The following is a 19,972-nucleotide window of genomic DNA, read 5'->3' as shown; positions in this document are numbered from 1 at the left end:
TCCACCTGACAGGTGAACCCGCTGCTTGTCCGCAGCAGGGGTAAAGGTAGAAAAAAAAAACGACCTGCCCGGCTCCCGGGAACTGCGTAGACGGCTCATTATTTGCCCATCGGCTGATCAAAAAAAAAAGACAAATGGATTCCTCCATCTACACATGTGAGATGGATGGAGAAATCCCCGACTAATAACACTGCAAGCCGCCGAGCAGCAAAAGTTTTCCAGCAGCCGCAGTGAGAGAAGTCAATCATTCGATCCAACAGCCATAGACGGATCGAACTTTGGCCGGTCTCTGCTGAACTGGCCAAACTTTCATCCATGTATGGGGCAGCTTGAGTGGTGTTCTTGCTTTTCGGCATCTTATTGCACTGATTCTACCTCTCATTTTTGTAATGTTTAGCTGAAGTCATGTGACTTCCACCTTCTTCTTTTTTTTTTTTTTTCCTTTTTCATTTGGTTTTTGTGCATATGCTGGTATTTTATATGAATCTGTAGTGTTTGTCTACTTATTACAGGATTCATATGGGACTAACAATTTTCACACAGCTTTACATAACTGTTGTCCACATCAGTCCCGGTCTTTAACCCCTTCCTGCCTAAGGGTAAAACAAATGTTAATGCCTAAGCACAATTTTGCAACTGTGACCTGTGTTAGTAAAACCGTACCTATCATCACAACTACTTTAGAGAGAGAGAAATATTTTTTTGAAAGGGTAAATAAAGAATGATGTTATTTTTTTTATTTAATGTGATGATGATATGTATTTAAATGGGAAAATCAATAAATATTTAAATAAAAAAAAACTACTTTGTACATCCGGGTGGATCATGCCGCGTTTTTTTCAGGACAAATAGGGCTTTCATTTGGTGGTAAATGGTAATGGATATCTCCTGATTTTTTTTATTTTTTTTTTTTTCAAAGGAAAACTGGCCCAAAATAGTAAAAAAAAAAAAGAATTTTTTTTTTTTATTTCAGCTGTGTTTCTTGTTACTACCATAACCTACCACCAAAGAACAACCCAAAATAAATTCTCCAGCTCTTGACGATTGCAGCGATACCATATATGTGGGTGTTATTTGTTGTTTGTACCCGGAGTACGGCCCAGAAACAATAGTGCGCATTTTGTTTTGTTTTTTTTACCTAAAACACACTGACACCAAATTTTTTTTAAATCCTGACCTTTGACCTAAACACTAACCCTGGCACTGTGCTAGATCAAACCTTGATCTAGGTATTTTTCTTTATTTTTTATTTTATTTTTTAATATTTATTTAGTGGGGGGGTTTTTTGTGTTGTGTTTTTATTTATTTTTTTTACAAATTTTTTTTTTTCTCTATGCCATGAGTTAGAGAGATACAATGTATCTCCTCCATTCATAGAGGAAAAAAAAACAAAAAAAAAACAAGGGGTCCGGGCTGTACAATGACTGATCACTGTGATAGTCAGTCAGGCTATCACAGCGATCATGTGATCTGGAATCAGGAGTCCCGGGTCCCGATCATTAGATTGGGATCCGGGGCTCTCAGTGACGGCGCGCTCCCAGCATAAAGACAGGTACGCAAATATGCGCCCCCCACGGAAAAAAGCCCAGTTCTGTGAGGCCGCATATTTGTGACGTTGGTGTCAAGGGGTTAAGTTATTTATTTTGTGGTAATGGTTCACTCTTGAGCACTATTTTGTTCATTTTTCTTTGGATACATATTATTTGCATATTATATATGTATTTTCTTGTAGCGTTTTCTTTACTTAGCGCAGCACAAGTTTTTATTTGAGTTAATACAGCATGCCTGCGCCGAAGGGGTAACCTGTTTTTACGGAGAGCCTCACCAGAGATGCTGCACTCTGTAACTTTTTTACTGATAAAGCCAAATCTAACACCTTTTTGTATATTTATAAATAAACACCTGACAGGGGGTGTAACCCTTTTCCCTTTACGAGTTTTTTATTTTTTCTATTCTTTTTTTTTTTTTTTTTTTTTTTTTTTCTTCTTGCTGTAGGTGTCCCTGTTGTTGGTTTTTTTTTTTTTTTCTTTTCTGTACTAGAAAAATTCAATAAACTAAACTTATCTTTTTTTTTTTTTTTTTTCTAGTACAGAAAAAAAAAGACAAGGGGATTGTTCTACACACACTATATATATATATAGTTTTCATTTATGTTTTTTATTTGTTTTGTGGTAATGGTTCACTCTTGAGTACTATTTTGTTCATTTTTCATTGGATACATATTATTTGCATATTATATATGTATTTTCTCGTAGTGTTTTTTTTTTTTACTTAGCGCGCAGTTTTTATTTGAGTTAATATAGCTTTTCTGCGCTGAAGGGGAAGCCTGTTTTTACTGAGAGTCTCACCAGTGATGCTGCACTCTAACTTTCCTACTTTCCTTATCAATTTTTGTATTTTTAGCAATGAAAACCTGACCAAGGGTCTAACCCTTTTCCCTTTACGAGTTTTTTTTTTTTTTTTTTTTTTTTGCTGTAGATGTCCCTGTTGGGGGAATTTACCCTCGCTTTCTGTTCTGGCTAATGAAAATTTTATATATCCGACATTGGTCTCTTCTTTTCCCCTCCAGAGCTGGAGTTTGAAGCGGTGAAGCAGGAGAACCTGAGACTGAAGAACGTCTTGGACCACCAGAAATACTCCGTAGCCGACATTGAGAGGATTAAATACGAGGAGAACGAGCTGAAGGAGACCCTCACCAAGCTGACCAAGGAGCTGGATGATGAGAAGCAGCTTCTGTGGAGCGAAGAGCTCAAATACGCCAAGATCAAAGAATCGGTAATAAAACGATCATCTTTCACGACACCCTCACATTAGCAGTGCGCTGCTGGGCAGATTTCACACTGAAAGTGGTTCTGAGGTCCAAATGTTTTCACCTGAATGCATTCTGTGCATTGACCGCTTCCCTACCACCCTATAGCAGAACTACCGCTAAAGGGTGGCAGGGCTGCGCAAAATCGCGTGTAATTATCACTGAAATAAATCTCTACATGAAATTTACGTATTTTTTTCCCCACAAATAGAGATTTACAGTTGCAAGAAAAGTATGTGACCCCCTTGGGATTACGTGGAGTTTTGCATGAATTGGGCATAAAATGTGCTCTGAACATCATCTAAGTCACAACAATAGAAGAACACAGTCTGCTGAACATAATACTACACAAACATTAGATGTTGCCATGGTTTAATTGCACATAACATGTAAACATTCACAATGCAGGGAGGAAAAAGTATGTGAACCTTTGGACTTAATAACTGGTTGACCCTCCTTTGGCAGCAATAACCTCAACCAAACGTTTCCTGTAGTTGCAGATCAGACCTGCACAACGATCTGGAGTCATTTTGGACCACTCCTCTTCACAAAACTGTTTCAGTGTAGCAATATTCTTGGGATGTCTGCTGTGAATCGCTCTCTTAAGGTCATGCCACAGCATTTCAATGGGGTTGAGGTCAGGACTCTGACTGGGCCACTCCAGAAGGCGTATTCTGTGCTGTGGCAGCCATTGTTTTGTTGAATGACTTGTATGCTTTGGGTCATTGTCCTGTTGCATCACCCATCCTCTGCGGAGCTTCAGTTGGCGGACAGATGGTCGTACGTTTTCCTGCAAAATGTCTTGATAAACTCTGGAATTCATTTTCCCATCAATGCCAACAATCCGTCCAGGCCCTGAGGCAGCAAAGCAGCCCCAACCCATGATGCTCCCTCCGCCATGTTTCACAGTGGGGATGAGGTTTTGATGTTGGTGTGCTGTGCCTTTTTTTCTCCACACATAGTGTTGTGTGTTCTTCCCAAACAACTCAATCTTGGTTTCATCTGTCCACAGTATATTCTGCCAGTAGTGCTGTGGAACATCCAGCACTACTGTTTAATGTTTTCCTTATTGTAGATGTGTCAACAAAAATGTTAGCATGTGCCAGAGATTTCTGTAGGTCTTTAGCTGACACTCTGGGATTCTTCTTTACCTCATGCAGCATTCTGCGCTGTGCTCTTGCAGTCATTTTTACAGGACGACCACGCCTAGGGAGAGTAGCAACAGTGCTAAACTTTCTCCATTTGTAGACAGTCTGTCTTACCGTGGACACATGAACAACAAGGCTCAAGGAGATACTTTTGTAACCCTTTCCAGCTTCATGCAAGTCAACAATTCTTGATCGTAGGTCTTCTGAGAGCTCTTTTCTGCGAGGCATGGTTCACATCAGACAGTGCTTCTTGAAACCAGTAAACCCAAAACAGGTGTGTGTTTTTTAAGGGCAGGACAGCTGTCAGCAACACATCCAATATCATCACACTGATTGGAGTCAAGGTTGGCTCACTCCTGGCTCCAATTAGCTCTGGGAGAAGTCATTAAGCTAGGGCCTCACATACTTTTTCCTCCCTGCACTGTGAATGTTTACATGTTATGTGCAATTAAACCATGGCAACATCTAATGTTTGTGTAGTATTATGTTCAGCAAACTGTGTTCTTCTATTGTTGTGACTTAGATGACGTTCAGAGCACATTTTATGCCCAATTCATGCAAAACTCCACGTAATCCCAAGGGGTTCACATACTTTTTCTTGCAACTGTATTTTGGTGGTATTTGATCACCTCTGCGGTTTTTATTTTTTGTTCTATAAACAAAAAAAGACAAACAATTTTGAAAAAAAAAATATATTGTTTTGCTATAAAACAAGTAAAGAAAAGAAAAAAAGTCCAGTAAAGAAAAAATTTTTAAGTCAAATTTAGTCATAAATTTAGGCCAAAATGTATTCTGCTCCGTATCTTTGCTAAAAAAAAACAAAAAAAACAAAACAAATTGGTTTACATGAAATTTACATCCTATTTTTCCCCACAAAAAAAGCTATAACTTTCACGTAAACCAATTAATTTACACGTATTGGGATTTTTTTTTTTTTAGCAAAGATACGGAGCGTAATACATTTTGGCTTAAATTTATGACAAAATTAGATTTTTTTAAACTTTATTGGATATATTTAATAGCAAAAAGTCAAAAATATTGTTTTTTTTTTTTTTTTCTCACAGGTGATCAAATACCACCAAAAGAAAGCTCTATTTGTGGGGAAAAAAAGGACGTAAATTTCATTTGGGTGCAGCGTTGCACGACCGCGCAATTGCCAGTTACTGTAACGCAGCGCCGTATCACAAAAAATGGCCTGGTCAGGAAGGGTAGGAAATCCTCAGGAGGGCGAGGGGTTCAGGTAAAAAAAAAAGAAAAACACCCCTCCAATTGTTCAAACATCTTCTGTACCATTATACACTACCAGGCTCCTCTCATTACTCCAGTGGCTATCTCAGCTGCAGCAGAGCTCCACCCACTTCCTGGTCTCACAGGAGACACCATAGTCTCCTCCTGCCGTCCTGCCTGTGAGAGTGGGGGCGTGGCTTACTGGTGCTGTATGTCTATGGATGCACACAGCCCAGCTTGGGAGCATGTGCTTGCTGAGTCTGACACTTCTAGCCCCAGAACATCCAATTGTACTGGACAGGAGAATGAGGTGGACTTTCTAATGACCCTTCTAGCCCCAGAACATCCAATTGTACTGGACAGGAGAACGAGCTGGACTTTTCAATGACACTTCTAGCCCCAGAACATCCAATTGTATTGGACAGGAGAACGAGGTGGACTTTCTAATGACACTTCTATCCCCAGAACATCCATTTGTTCAGGACAGGAGAACGAGGTGGACTTTCTAATGACACTTCTAGCCCCAGAATATCCAATTGTACTGGACAGGGGAACGAGGTGGACTTTCTAATGACACTTCTATCCCCAGAACATCCATTTGTTCAGGACAGGGGAACGAGGTGGACTTTCTAATGACACTTCAAGCCCCAGAACATCCAATTGTATTGGACAGGAGAACGAGGTGGTCTTTCTAATGACACTTCTATCCCCAGAACATCCAATTGTACTGGACAGGGGAACGAGGTGGACTTTCTAATGACACTTCAAGCCCCAGAACATCCAATTGTATTGGACAGGAGAACGAGGTGGTCTTTCTAATGACACTTCTATCCCCAGAACATCCAATTGTACTGGACAGGGGAACGAGGTGGACTTTCTAATGACACTTCTAGCCCCAGAATATCCAATTGTACTGGACAGGGGAACGAGGTGGACTTTCTAATGACACTTCTAGCCCCAGAATATCCAATTGTAGTGGACAGGAGAACGAGGTGGACTTTTCAATGACACTTCAAGCCCCAGAACATCCAATTGTACTGGACAGGGGAACGAGGTGGACTTTTCAATGACACTTCTAGCCCCAGAACATCCAATTGTACTGGACAGGAGAACGAGGTGGACTTTTCAATGACACTTCTAGCCCCAGAACATCCAATTGTAGTGGACAGGAGAACGAGGTGGACTTTTTAATGACACTTCTAGCCCCAGAACATCCAATTGTAGTGGACAGGAGAACGAGGTGGACTTTTCGAATGACACTTCTAACCCCAGAACATCCAATTGTACTGGACAGGAGCGGAGAACCTGGAAAATATTACTATAATGGGAGTTCTTCCACTTTTTATAGATTGAACCTGAGATGTATAAGCCATGTTTGGTAAATTTTCATTACGCTGACTCCATGTATTTTTGTTTTTCAGGTGGAAACAGAGATTGCAGAGTTTCACAAGTTGGCGCGAAAATTACGTCTTATTCCCTCCACCGCAGAAAATGCCAATGGTTATGATCTCCAGATTGAATGTAACCTGGACAGCGAGGAGAGCCTGCACCACTGCCGAAACCAGATCAATGTAAGGATCCCGGGGCGGGCCACCCACGCCCAATAATGTGTACGCTTCATTGTATTCTCTGTTTGCATTGGTTGGATCCCTTGAGGCAAGAAGTGTTCTTGAAATCCTAAGATCCTCAAACTCCAGGTATCGGAGAGCAGGAACGGATCCTGACTTTCATTACCAGCTCATTGCTGTGAGGGTCGGTCTTCCTAATCAGTAATGAGATTTGGAATTGGGAGGACAGATATGCAGTACACCCCTAATACACAATACACGCACGAGTCCCCGGATTTCACACATGGAAGAAAAATATATTTTAAAAATATTTTTCCCAAATAAATTGGCATATGTTTGAAATGCTACAGTTATGGTGATATTCAATATATTTCAATAAAAAAAAGTGTGTGTGTGTGTGTGTGTGTGTGTGTATGTATGTGTGTGTATATATATATATATATTATATTGTATGTTGAAATGCGTTTTTATTACAAAATATATGAAAAATATTTTTAAAAATACATTTCAAATACATACTGTGTGTCTTAAAAAAAATACAAATATATATTTTTGGAATGCATTTTTCAAATGTGTAAAATGTGTAAAAATGACTTTTTTATATGTTAAAAAGAAGCTGCAGAATATATTTAAGAAATATATATTTTAAAAAATTATATTTTTTTTAAATATATTCTTCAGGTTTTTTTTTTTTTTAACATATAGAAAAAAAAAGTTATTTTACTTTGCATTTTTGGAATGCATTTACAAATATATGTTCAAATTAAAAAGTAAAATTATTTTTTTTTTATGTTAAAAAAAAAAGCTGAAGAATATATTTTAAAATATATATATTTTTAAAAATTATATTTTTTTAAAATCTATTCTTCAGCTTTTTTAATTTTTATTTATATATATATATATATATATATATATATATAATATGTGTATATGTAATTTTAACATATATTTTTAGATATGTTTGTAAAGGCATTCCAAAAATGTAGATTTGTATTTTTAAAGACGTTCAGTATATTTTAAATGTATTTTTATAAATATTTTTCACGTATTTCGTAATAACGCATTTCAACATGCAGTGTGTGTTGAAATCTACTGAATACGGCCAAAATTGTAGCATTTCAAATACATATCAATATATTTGGGAAGAATATTTTTAAAATATATTTCAAATATATTTTTCTTCCATGTGGGTTTATTCCTATAAAGACCCTGAAAGTACAGCCATAAATGCACACCGCTCTTAAAGTGTTCCTAAACCCACAACAGTACAATCAGTCTGTATATGCAGTAAAGCTATGCTTGTTATACTCACTGTGGGACCAGAGGGGTTAATCACCTGCATTGTGTAAAAATGCTGTTTGATCCTGTCTTCTCTGATCCTCCCGTTCTTCTACTGTCCCAAATCCATCTGCTGGTAGTACAGAGCTCCGGGGAGACTGGATATAGTGAATGCGGGGTCCGGGGAGAGCGGATATAGTGAATGCGGGGTCCGGGGAGAGCGGATATAGTGAATGCGGGGTCCGGGGAGAGCGGATAAAGTGAATGCGGGGTCCGGGGAGAGCGGATAAAGTGAATGCGGGGTCCGGGGAGAGCGGATAAAGTGAATGCGGGGTCCGGGGAGAGCGGATAAAGTGAATGCGGGGTCCGGGGAGAGCGGATAAAGTGAATGCGGGGTCCGGGGAGAGCGGATAAAGTGAATGCGGGGTCCGGGGAGAGCGGATAAAGTGAATGCGGGGTCCGGGGAGAGCGGATAAAGTGAATGCGGGGTCCGGGGAGAGCGGATAAAGTGAATGCGGGGTCCGGGGAGAGCGGATAAAGTGAATGCGGGGTCCGGGGAGAGCGGATAAAGTGAATGCGGGGTCCGGGGAGAGCGGATAAAGTGAATGCGGGGTCCGGGGAGAGCGGATAAAGTGAATGCGGGGTCCGGGGAGAGCGGATAAAGTGAATGCGGGGTCCGGGGAGAGCGGATAAAGTGAATGCGGGGTCCGGGGAGAGCGGATAAAGTGAATGCGGGGTCCGGGGAGAGCGGATAAAGTGAATGCGGGGTCCGGGGAGAGCGGATAAAGTGAATGCGGGGTCCGGGGAGAGCGGATAAAGTGAATGCGCGGTCCGGGGAGAGCGGATAAAGTGAATGCGGGGTCCGGGGAGAGCGGATAAAGTGAATGCGGGGTCCGGGGAGAGCGGATAAAGTGAATGCGGGGTCCGGGGAGAGCGGATAAAGTGAATGCGGGGTCCGGGGAGAGCGGATAAAGTGAATGCGGGGTCCGGGGAGAGCGGATAAAGTGAATGCGGGGTCCGGGGAGAGCGGATAAAGTGAATGCGGGGTCCGGGGAGAGCGGATAAAGTGAATGCGGGGTCCGGGGAGAGCGGATAAAGTGAAAGCGGGGTCCGGGGAGAGCGGATAAAGTGAATGCGGGGTCCGGGGAGAGCGGATAAAGTGAATGCGGGGTCCGGGGAGAGCGGATAAAGTGAATGCGGGGTCCGGGGAGAGCGGATAAAGTGAATGCGGGGTCCGGGGAGAGCGGATAAAGTGAATGCGGGGTCCGGGGAGAGCGGATAAAGGGAATGCGGGGTCCGGGGAGAGCGGATAAAGGGAATGCGGGGTCCGGGGAGAGCGGATAAAGGGAATGCGGGGTCCGGGGAGAGCGGATAAAGGGAATGCGGGGTCCGGGGAGAGCGGATAAAGGGAATGCGGGGTCCGGGGAGAGCGGACATAGTGAATGCGGGGTCCGGGGAGAGCGGACAAAGTGAATGCGGGGTCCGGGGAGAGCGGACAAAGTGAATGCGGGGTCCGGGGAGAGCAGATATAGTGAATGCGGGGTCCGGGGAGAACAGATATAGGCAATGCCAACTCAAACTCTTCCATCACCACAGCGTAGTCCCTAATCATTTGTAGTCCCATGATGAGAACAAGGGGGGCTGGTTGGACTCCAGTCTGGAGGAGGGATGATAACACTGACTGAACCAAGGAAGTGTGCAGAGGACACAGCTTTGAATTTCTAACGTGTATCTTTTTTCTCTTTATATGAACCATTTTAACACCCTTTCAATGGTATATGTAACAGACTAAAAGATGGCAAATACCAGAAGTTCAATGTTGGGGGATAGATACAGTTTATCGGTAAATCGATACATTGAGGGTGAAATAAAACCATTATTATTGATAAATCTATCACAGCTCATGCCCCTAGCAGCAATCTGCCAACCCCTCCCCAATCCGCAGCGATCATGAAGCTTGCCGGTCGCCCATCTCTAGGCTGTGGCTCGGTGGGGGGCATGTCAGACAAGGTAGAGAAGTATCTGCATTCACATCGAAGGCAAACGTCTCATCTGCAGACTTTACCTGGATTGTTAAAGTGGTTGTAAAGGCTGAAGGTTTTTTTACTTTCCGTGTGCAGCAATGCCCCACCCCCCCCACCCCTCGACCTTTCAATACCTACCTGAGCCCCATCAAGATCCAGTGATGTGAATGACAGCCTCGGCTGTCCCGGTTCTCTGCCACCTCATTGGTTGAGACAGCAGGAGGGAGCCATTGGCTCCCACTGCTGTCAATCATAGCCAGTCAGCCAATGAGGAGAGGGCAGGGCCAAGCCGCGGCTCCGAGGGTGAACACATGGAGAAGCAGGTGCCTCTATAGCAAGCTGCTTGCTGTGGGGGCACCCGACAGACAGGAGGAGCAGAGCAAGGAGAGGCTGTGGGGGACCTGAGAAGAGGAGGATCCGGGCTGCTCTGTGCAAAACCACTGCATACAGCAGGTAAGTACAGACATATACATATAAAAATGCAGCGCTGTAAAATGATCAAATCCACAGGCTCCCCCTGACGCGTTTCGTGCGCACGCACTTCTTCTGAGGTAGAGCAAGGACCATGTACCAAGTACAGACATGTTTGTTATTTTACAGGGGAAAAAAATGAACCTTTTAGAATCGATTTAACCTCAGACATGATATATAAACAAAGCATATCCCTCTATAGTGTGCACTCGTCTCAATCCAGGGTACTAAGGGGCTGATTTACTACAGGCAAATAGACTGTGCACTTTGCAAAGTGCAGCTGCTCCAGCGCTTAGTAAATGAGGTAAAGCTTCCCTTTGCAGAGAATATCCAATCACATGCAGAAGAAAAAAAAACAGTCTTTATGCTTTCTTGTGATTGGATGATGGAAGTCAGCAGAGCGTCTGCTCAGTTATTAAGCTCTGGAGCAACTGCACTTTGCAAAGGGCGCCATCTATTTGCCTTTAGTAAATCAACCCCTAAGTGTCATTTCCGTCTGCTGCCTCCTTCCTCAGCTTTGAATCACTTCTGCCCTGTTTTACTGACTCCAAGAGATAAAAAGGTAACACGGGAGGGAGCTCCAGCACACAGCCTGTGAATGACAGCCTCAGCTCTGTTCCTGTAAGCTGTGTGAAGGGTAGGGGTGTCCCTTCTCTCCAATCATTTCTCCTCACTGAACACTGCAGAGAGTACCTTCAGATCCCCACCCCCTACTTTCTGAAAGCTCAGACAAGCTGTATAAATTCTACACTTTGAATGGATGTAGAGAATAAAAGTCTGCAGATAAACAGGTGCAACTTATGTAGGAAGTACAAATGCATTAAAGAGATTCTGTGTAGTTTTAATAACAAGTCTTCTGCGATCCATTGCTAATCCTTTCTCCTCTCCTTTCCATAGCTCCCCTTACTGGAGATGCTGACACAGTCCGAAGCTCAGATAACCAAGTCTGTTAATAAGAAGATGGAGATCCTGGAAGTGAATGAGCAGGTGAGACGCAGCATTGGGGATCGTACAGATGATTTACATGACGCTGAACACAGGAGAGTTTTCTTGTTACATCTGTAAACCGCTTCCAGAAATATTGTTACAGGACTGCGCAAAATCATATATATATAGAGATATACCGTATACAGGTGAAACTCAAAAAATTAGAATATGGTGCAAAAGTTCATTTATTTCAGTGCAGCAACTTAAAAGGTGAAACTAATATATGAGACTCATTACATGCAAAGCAAGATAGTTCAAGCCGTGATTTGTCATCATTGTGATGATTATGGCTTACAGCTCATGAAAACCCCAAATTCACAATCTCAGAAAATGAGCTGAGATTATTCCACCTTTTCACAATATTCTCAAAGTGTCCCACTCTAATCAGCTCATTCAGCCATAACACCTGCAAAGGGTTCCTGAGCCTTTAAATGGTCTCTCAGTCTGGTTCAGTAGGAATCACAATCATGGGAAAGACTGCTGACCTGACACCATCACTGACACCCTCCATAAGGAGGGGAAGCCTCAAAAGGTCATTGCAAAAGAAGTTGGATGTTCCCAAAGTGCTGTATCAAAGCACATTAATAGAAAGTTATGAGGAAGGGAAAAGTGTGGAAGAAAAAGGTGCACAAGCAGCAGGGATGACCGCAGCCTGGAGAGGATTGTCAGGAAAAGGCCATTCATGTGTTGGGGACTTTCATAAGGAGTGGACTGAGGCTGGAGTCAGTGCATCAAGAGCCACCACACACAGACAGGATCCTGGACATGGGCTTCAAATGTCGTATTCCTCTTGTCAAGCCGCTCCTGAACAACTAACAACGTCAGAAGTGTCTTACGTGGGCTAAAGAAAAACAGACCTGGTCTGGTGCTCAGTGGTCCAAAGTCCTCTTTTCTGATGAGAGCAACTTTTGCATCTCATTTGGAAACCAAGGACCCCGAGTATGGAGGAAGAATGGAGAGGCCCAAGGACCCCGAGTATGGAGGAAGAATGGAGAGGCCCAAAGACCCCGAGTATGGAGGAAGAATGGAGAGGCCCAAGGACCCCGAGTATGGAGGAAGAATGGAGAGGCCCAAGGACCCTGAGTATGGAGGAAGAATGGAGAGGCCCAAGGACCCGAGTATGGAGGAAGAATGGAGAGGCCCAAGGACCCCGAGTATGGAGGAAGAATGGAGAGGCCCAAGGACCCCGAGTATGGAGGAAGAATGGATAGGCCCAAGGACCCAGAGTATGGAGGAAGAATGGAAAGGCCCAAGGACCCAGAATATGGAGGAAGAATGGAGAGGCCCAAGGACCCAGAGTATGGAGGAAGAATGGAGAGGCCCAAGGACCCAGAGTATGGAGGAAGAATGGAGAGGCCCAAGGACCCAGAGTATGGAGGAAGAATGGAGAGGCCCAAGGACCCAGAGTATGGAGGAAGAATGGAGAGGCCCAAGGACCCAGAGTATGGAGGAAGAATGGAGAGGCCGAAGGACCCCGAGTATGGAGGAAGAATGGAGAGGCCCAAGGACCCCGAGTATGGAGGAAGAATGGAGAGGCCCAAGGACCCCGAGTATGGAGGAGGAATGGAGAGGCCCAAGGACCCCGAGTATGGAGGAAGAATGGAGAGGCCCAAGGACCCCGAGTATGGAGGAGGAATGGAGAGGCCCAAGGACCCCGAGTATGGAGGAGGAATGGAGAGGCCCAAGGACCCCGAGTATGGAGGAGGAATGGAGAGGCCCAAGGACCCCCGAGTATGGAGGAGGAATGGAGAGGCCCAAGGACCCCCGAGTATGGAGGAGGAATGGCGAGGCCCAAGGACCCCGAGTATGGAGGAAGAATGGAGAGGCCCAAGGACCTCGAGTATGGAGGAGGAATGGAGAGGCCCAAGGACCCCCGAGTATGGAGGAGGAATGGAGATGCCCAAGGACCCCGAGTATGGAGGAGGAATGGCGAGGCCCAAGGACCCCGAGTATGGAGGAGGAATGGCGAGGCCCAAGGACCCCGAGTATGGAGGAGGAATGGCGAGGCCCAAGGACCCCGAGTATGGAGGAAGAATGGAGAGGCACACACTGCAAGATGCTTGAAGTCCAGTGTGAAGTTTCCACAGTCTGTGTTGATTGTCATCTGCTGGTGTTGGTCCACTGTGCTTCATTAAGTCCAGGGTCAACGCAGCCGTCTACCAGGAGATTTTGGAGCACTTCATGCTTCCTTCCACAGACCAGCTTTATGGGGATGCTGACTTCATTTTCCAGCAGGACTTGGCTCCGCCCACACTGCCAAAAGCACCAAAACCTGGTTCAATGACTGTGGGAATACTGTGCTTGATTGGCCAGCAAACTCGCCTGACCTGAACCCCATAGAGAGTCTTTGGGGCATTGCCAAGAGAAAGATGAGAGACATGAGACCGAACAATGCAGAAGAGCTGAAGGCCGCTATTGAAGCCTCCTGGTCTTCCATAACACCTCAGCAGTGCCACAGGCTGATAGCTTCCATGCCACGCCGCATTGAGGCAGTAATTGCTGCAAAAGGGACCCAAACCAAGTACTGAGTACATATGCAGCTTCTACTTTTCAGAGGTCCAATATTGTTCTATGTACAATCCGTGTTTTATTGATTGCATGGAATATTCTCATTTTCTGAGAATGTGGATTTGGGGTTTTCATGAGCTGTAAGCCATAATCATCACAATGATGACAAATCACGGCTTGAACTATCTTGCTTTGCATGGAATGAGTCTCATATATTAGTTTCACCTTTTAATTGCTGCACTGAAATAAATGAATGAATGCACCAGATTCTAATTTTTCGAGTTTCACCTGTGTACCCCAATTTGTAAAATATGAAAGAGGATGTTACGGTGAGTAAATAAATACCCAACATGTCACGCTTTAAAAGTGCGCACGCTCGTGGAATGGCGTTTAACTGCGGTACTTAAAAAATCTCCATGGGTGATGCTTTAAAAATGTCTCCAGGCTAGCAGTGTGACGTTACAGAGGCGGTTCAGTGTGAGAATGATTGCTCTTGCTCCGACATTCATGGCAATACCTCACATGTGTGGTTTGAACACCATTTACATATGTGGGCGTGGCCTACGTATGCGTTTACCACTACGTGCGAGGACTGGGGCACTTTAAAAAAAAAAATTTATTTTTTTTTTTTGCACGGTCTCTTTAAAAAAAATGTTAATCACTTTTATTCTTATCACAAGAAATGCATGCATCCCCTGTGATAGAAATAATTAGTGACAGGTCCTCTTTATGGAGAGCTATGGGGTCAATAAGACCCCACATCTCTCCTCTGCAATGTAAAGCATTGGATCAAAAAAAAAAAAAAAAAAATCATCTAGTGCTTTAAAAAAAAAAAAAAAATGGCCAGAACGGGAAGTGACATCGCTCCAGTCCTCCAATGGCATAGAGATGAGTGGCGGCCATCTTTCCTTTACTCATCTCTATGCCCAGCGCCGTGATCGATGGTTTCTCAGCTGAGGCTGAGAACTCCCGAGCGGCTGACGGCGAGGGGCAGGGTTTTTTCGGCACCTGTATCGGTGCTTTTTTTCATTTTGGCCAAAGGCCGAAAGGGGTGTTTTCAGTCGTAATGTTTCGGTCACCGATATTTCGGTGCATCCCTAGAAAAAATCCTGTTTTACTGTAGTTTCCACAAATGTGTCCCAATATAATTGTAGAAAAGAGTGTATGCTCATTCGTTTCCCTTATTTTCTGTAGCTGAAATCTCTGAACTCGGATAAGAGGAATGATGTGAAGAAACTGAAGGATGAGGCCCAGAGGCTGGATGAGCTTTTACTGCAGAAGAATCAGGTAGGGTCTCCGTGGTAATGTGTGTAAGGTAGGATTATGTAAATTGGTGCCCCATTGTTCATATCCTCCTTGTGATCTTTCCAGGATGCAGAAGAGCAGGAGAAAAAATGGTCGTCTGAGCTCCAGTCCTCAGAGAAACATCGCCAATTACTGGAGTCTGGAGTGAACAAAGGGTTGGATGAGGCTATGAAGGACCTGGAGAAGGACCAGCAGGAGTAAGTAGAGAATTGAGACCCGGAGAAGGACCAGCAGGAGTAAGTAGAGAATTAAGACCTGGAGAAGGTCCAGCAGGAGTAAATGGAGAATCGAGACCTGGAGAAGGTCCAGCAGGAGTAAGTAGAGAATTGAGACTTGGAGAAGGTCCAGCAGGAGTAAGTAGACAATTGAGACCTGGAGAAGGTCCAGCAGGAGTAAGTAGACAATTGAGACCTGGAGAAGGTCCAGCAGGAGTAAGTAGAGAATCGAGACCTGGAGAAGGTCCAGCAGGAGTAAGTAGAGAATCGAGACCTGGAGAAGGTCCAGCAGGAGTAAGTAGAGAATCGAGACCTGGAGAAAGTCCAGCAGGAGTAAGTAGAGAATCGAGACCTGGAGAAAGTCCAGCAGGAGTAAGTAGAGAATCGAGACCTGGAGAAGGTCCAGCAGGAGTAAGTAGAGAATCGAGACCTGGAGAAGGTCCAGCAGGAGTAAGTAGAGAATCGAGACCTGGAGAAGGTCCAGCAGGAGTAAGTAGACAATTGAGACCTGGAGAAGGTCCAGCAGGAGTAAGTAGACAATTGAGACCTGGAGAAGGTCCAGCAGGAGTAAGTAGACAATTGAGACCTGGAGAAGGTCCAGTAGGAGTAAGTAGACAATTGAGACCTGGAGAAGGTCCAGCAGGAGTAAGTAGAGAATTGAGACCTGGAGAAGGTCCAGCAGGAGTAAGTAGAGAATCGAGACCTGGAGAAGGTCCAGCAGGAGTAAGTAGAGAATCGAGACCTGGAGAAAGTCCAGCAGGAGTAAGTAGAGAATCGAGACCTGGAGAAAGTCCAGCAGGAGTAAGTAGAGAATCGAGACCTGGAGAAGGTCCAGCAGGAGTAAATGGAGAATCGAGACCTGGAGAAGGTCCAGCAGGAGTAAGTAGAGAATTGAGACTTGGAGAAGGTCCAGCAGGAGTAAGTAGACAATTGAGACCTGGAGAAGGTCCAGCAGGAGTAAGTAGAGAATCGAGACCTGGAGAAGGTCCAGCAGGAGTAAGTAGAGAATTGAGACCTGGAGAAGGTCCAGCAGGAGTAAGTAGAGAATCGAGACCTGGAGAAGGTCCAGCAGGAGTAAGTAGAGAATCGAGACCTGGAGAAAGTCCAGCAGGAGTAAGTAGAGAATCGAGACCTGGAGAAAGTCCAGCAGGAGTAAGTAGAGAATCGAGACCTGGAGAAGGTCCAGCAGGAGTAAGTAGAGAATCGAGACCTGGAGAAGGTCCAGCAGGAGTAAGTAGAGAATCGAGACCTGGAGAAGGTCCAGCAGGAGTAAGTAGAGAATCGAGACCTGGAGAAGGTCCAGCAGGAGTAAGTAGACAATTGAGACCTGGAGAAGGTCCAGCAGGAGTAAGTAGACAATTGAGACCTGGAGAAGGTCCAGCAGGAGTAAGTAGACAATTGAGACCTGGAGAAGGTCCAGTAGGAGTAAGTAGACAATTGAGACCTGGAGAAGGTCCAGCAGGAGTAAGTAGAGAATTGAGACCTGGAGAAGGTCCAGTAGGAGTAAGTAGAGAATGGAGACTCTGCCCCAACTCCTATCTCCCAAAGTCTCAGAGGAGCAGCTTTGCTTAGCCACATTTTCCTTATTACAAACTAATAATATTGCTGAAGATTGGGCACCACAAGGTTGATTTCATTGACTTCTATATCCTGTAAATCATTTTGTGTGCATGTGAGGAGCTGCCAGTATCAGTACTTAGGCCTCACTTTAAGTCCCAGTTCCAAGCTCTGCCATGTTCTTCCATCCCACAACACAAGTGTCTCAGTGGACATTATTGCCACCATGTGAAGCTGAGCACAACTTCCAGCCACTATGTGACCTATTTTAATTCTTTACATTCCTGACGAAGCTCTTTTTTTTTTTTTTTTTTTTTTTGGAGCAAAAAAATGTAGAGTTTCTTTGGGTCTTTCTTTTGGAGCACCTTTTGAATGCACATGGTATTTACTCCTCAACCCCCCCCCCCCCCTTTTTTTTGGTCTGTACTGCGCTTTACAGTGCATCATTTTGCATTCCTCAAGACAGTGAGGTATTTTTGACTGGATATGGTGATGTATGGGGCTTGTCCATTAGAGGCTGACATTAAGTTAGCCCATGGATGAGTGTACCCGTATTAAATATCTGTAGCAAGACAGATTATACTATCTAATTAGTTTTGTCCATGGGGGGGGGTAATAGAGATTATATATTCAAGCTGATTGGTTTATGATCAAACTATAGTGTCTTGTTTATGCCGTCACTTCATCTAAAATGGTATGGTGTTTGATCTGGTCTGGGGTTACTAACCTAGAAAAAGAAAAAGTGCAGCTCTCTTTATATCTTTTTATATGTTTATGTGGATGAAGTGGGCCGTCCTTTTGTGCAAGCTGCCGGTATAATTTTTTCCTTTTGCGCTCACTACATCCTTTTCACATTTTCATTGGGGTTATTAACCATTTGGATGGAAGGTAAACAATTGTAATGGTATCCAGTCATATTGTTGTGTGCCGTACAGTCCACTCCAATAGGCATTGATTACAGCTGGGCATACATTTTTATTTATATATATATGTCTAAATCAGCAATGGGCAAACTACGGCCCGCGGGCCGTATACGGCCCAGCGGACCTTTTAATCCGGCCCGCGGAGCGTGGCAAACATCGGCTGTCAGAATGTGTGTAGGCAGGGCAGCGTGAGGAACGTGAGGGGAGGGGAGCTAGGCTCCTCTCACAGTCCATCCTGAAGACCGGAACGGCGCGGGAACACGGCGAGAGGAACGCGCGGAGCAAAGGTAAGTAAATTGACACGGGGGGGACTTGGGGACTTACTATGGGGAATGAATTAATATGGGGAATGAATTACTATATGGGGGATGAATTACTATGTGGGGGATGAATTACTGTGGGGGATGAATTACTATATGGGGGATGAATTACTATATGGGGGATGAATTACTATATGGGGAATTGGGGACTTACTATGGGGAATGAATTACTATATGGGGGATGAATTACTATATGGGGGATGAATTACTATATGGGGGATGAATTACTATATGGGGGACTTGGGGACTTACTATGGGGAATGAATTAATATGGGGGATGAATTACTATATGGGGGATGAATTACTATGGGGGATGAATTACTATATGGGGGATGAATTACTATGGGGGATGAATTACTATATGGGGGATGAATTACTATATGGGGGATGAATTACTATACTTACTATGGGGGATTAATTACTATACTTACTATGGATGACACACACACATCATTCATCTACTCTTGGTCCGGCCCCCGGGTCCAATATATGAACCCATTGCGGCCCTCAAGTCAAAAAGTTTGCCCACCCCTAGTCTAAATCAAGGTTATATTTTAGATTCATCAAGATGTCCAGATGGTGTGTAAGGACTCACACCCTCGTCTGGCATAGATCAGCGGACATTACTGGCAAGCTCATTGGACTGTAGAATGGATGAGGTGTCCGACATTGGGGCTCCACATATTTTGTTTTGGAATGGAGAACTTCTTGGTTGTACCAAAATCCTTGTAAACATCTGATGCCTCTTAGCACTGTTAGCCTGTAAATTGTATTCATATGAGAAGTGATACAGATTTGAATCCTATGTAATCAGATCCTGCAAAACTGCCACTCTGAAGCTCCATTTCAAAGTGTCAGTTTTGTCAGTTTTTACGCGTTTCATCACATAGTATTAGATGCATTCCTCTTTGTGTTTTTGTACAATTGGCAACCTCAGTGTCCATAACCGATCTCCATTTCACCTTCCAGGTTGCAGCTTGTTGAGCACCAGACTGAAGAGGAGAGAAGACAAGTGGGCAATAAGCTGGTTCGGGTGGTGACCGGTGTGGCATCTCATGTGGCAGCGATAGAGGTGAGGATCCCCCAACTCTTCCATCATAATATCTGCCATGGACACAAAACAATTTGGAGACCTTTTTGGGTTTTTGCCGCAGGAGACTACAGTGCGTGTATAAAAAGCATCAATTTAAATGCCAGAAGAGGAGATATGGCGCCTCCTAAGTGTAGTATTACAAGTGTGAAAGTAGGGATGCACCAAAATTTCGGTGGCCGAAACATTTTGGCCGAACACACCTGTAACGTACAGGTGACATAAATGTACAGATTTGAGTAGAGAAGATGTGATCAGTAGCAGTATGTAATTTTCCAATATAAACCAGCGCAAAACACAAATATTAAAATAATAAGTGAATATAAAATTATTATTTTATAAATGATCTTTAAAGTCCAGTGATAAAGATAAGTGACCACAAACCCGTGACATAAATTTTTTTTTTTTTTTTTTAAATATAAATCAAAAGTCCAGTGATCCCTAAAAAAAACTTCAGTGCTTCAAATAATTCTTCCACCATCCACCTGTGCCGAAACCAACATAAACCGCACTCACCAGATAATGGTGAGTAAAACACCTTT

General features: G+C 43.9%; 1 protein-coding gene across 1 annotated transcript in view; it reads left to right on the top strand.

Annotated features, from left to right (window-relative positions):
- Positions 1-19,972, top strand: part of NDC80 (NDC80 kinetochore complex component) — a gene marked incomplete at its 5' end in the record, with an annotated part of 42,412 nt that overhangs the window by 15,267 nt on the left and 7,173 nt on the right. Inside the window, 6 exons of the mRNA XM_089660722.1 lie at positions 2,570-2,775; positions 6,606-6,755; positions 11,423-11,512; positions 15,215-15,307; positions 15,392-15,522; positions 19,310-19,412. Coding sequence (XP_089516848.1) covers positions 2,570-2,775; positions 6,606-6,755; positions 11,423-11,512; positions 15,215-15,307; positions 15,392-15,522; positions 19,310-19,412 — 773 coding nt within the window. The remainder of the gene's footprint in view (positions 1-2,569; positions 2,776-6,605; positions 6,756-11,422; positions 11,513-15,214; positions 15,308-15,391; positions 15,523-19,309; positions 19,413-19,972) is intronic.

This window comes from Staurois parvus, unplaced genomic scaffold, assembly GCF_062004578.1.
Source record: "Staurois parvus isolate SC_StPar_1 unplaced genomic scaffold, SC_StPar_1.0 ptg001268l, whole genome shotgun sequence".
NCBI classification, from domain to species: Eukaryota; Metazoa; Chordata; class Amphibia; order Anura; family Ranidae; genus Staurois; species Staurois parvus.
The sequence above is the reverse complement of the archived record's forward strand: the minus strand, read 5'-3'. Positions and strand labels throughout refer to the sequence as shown.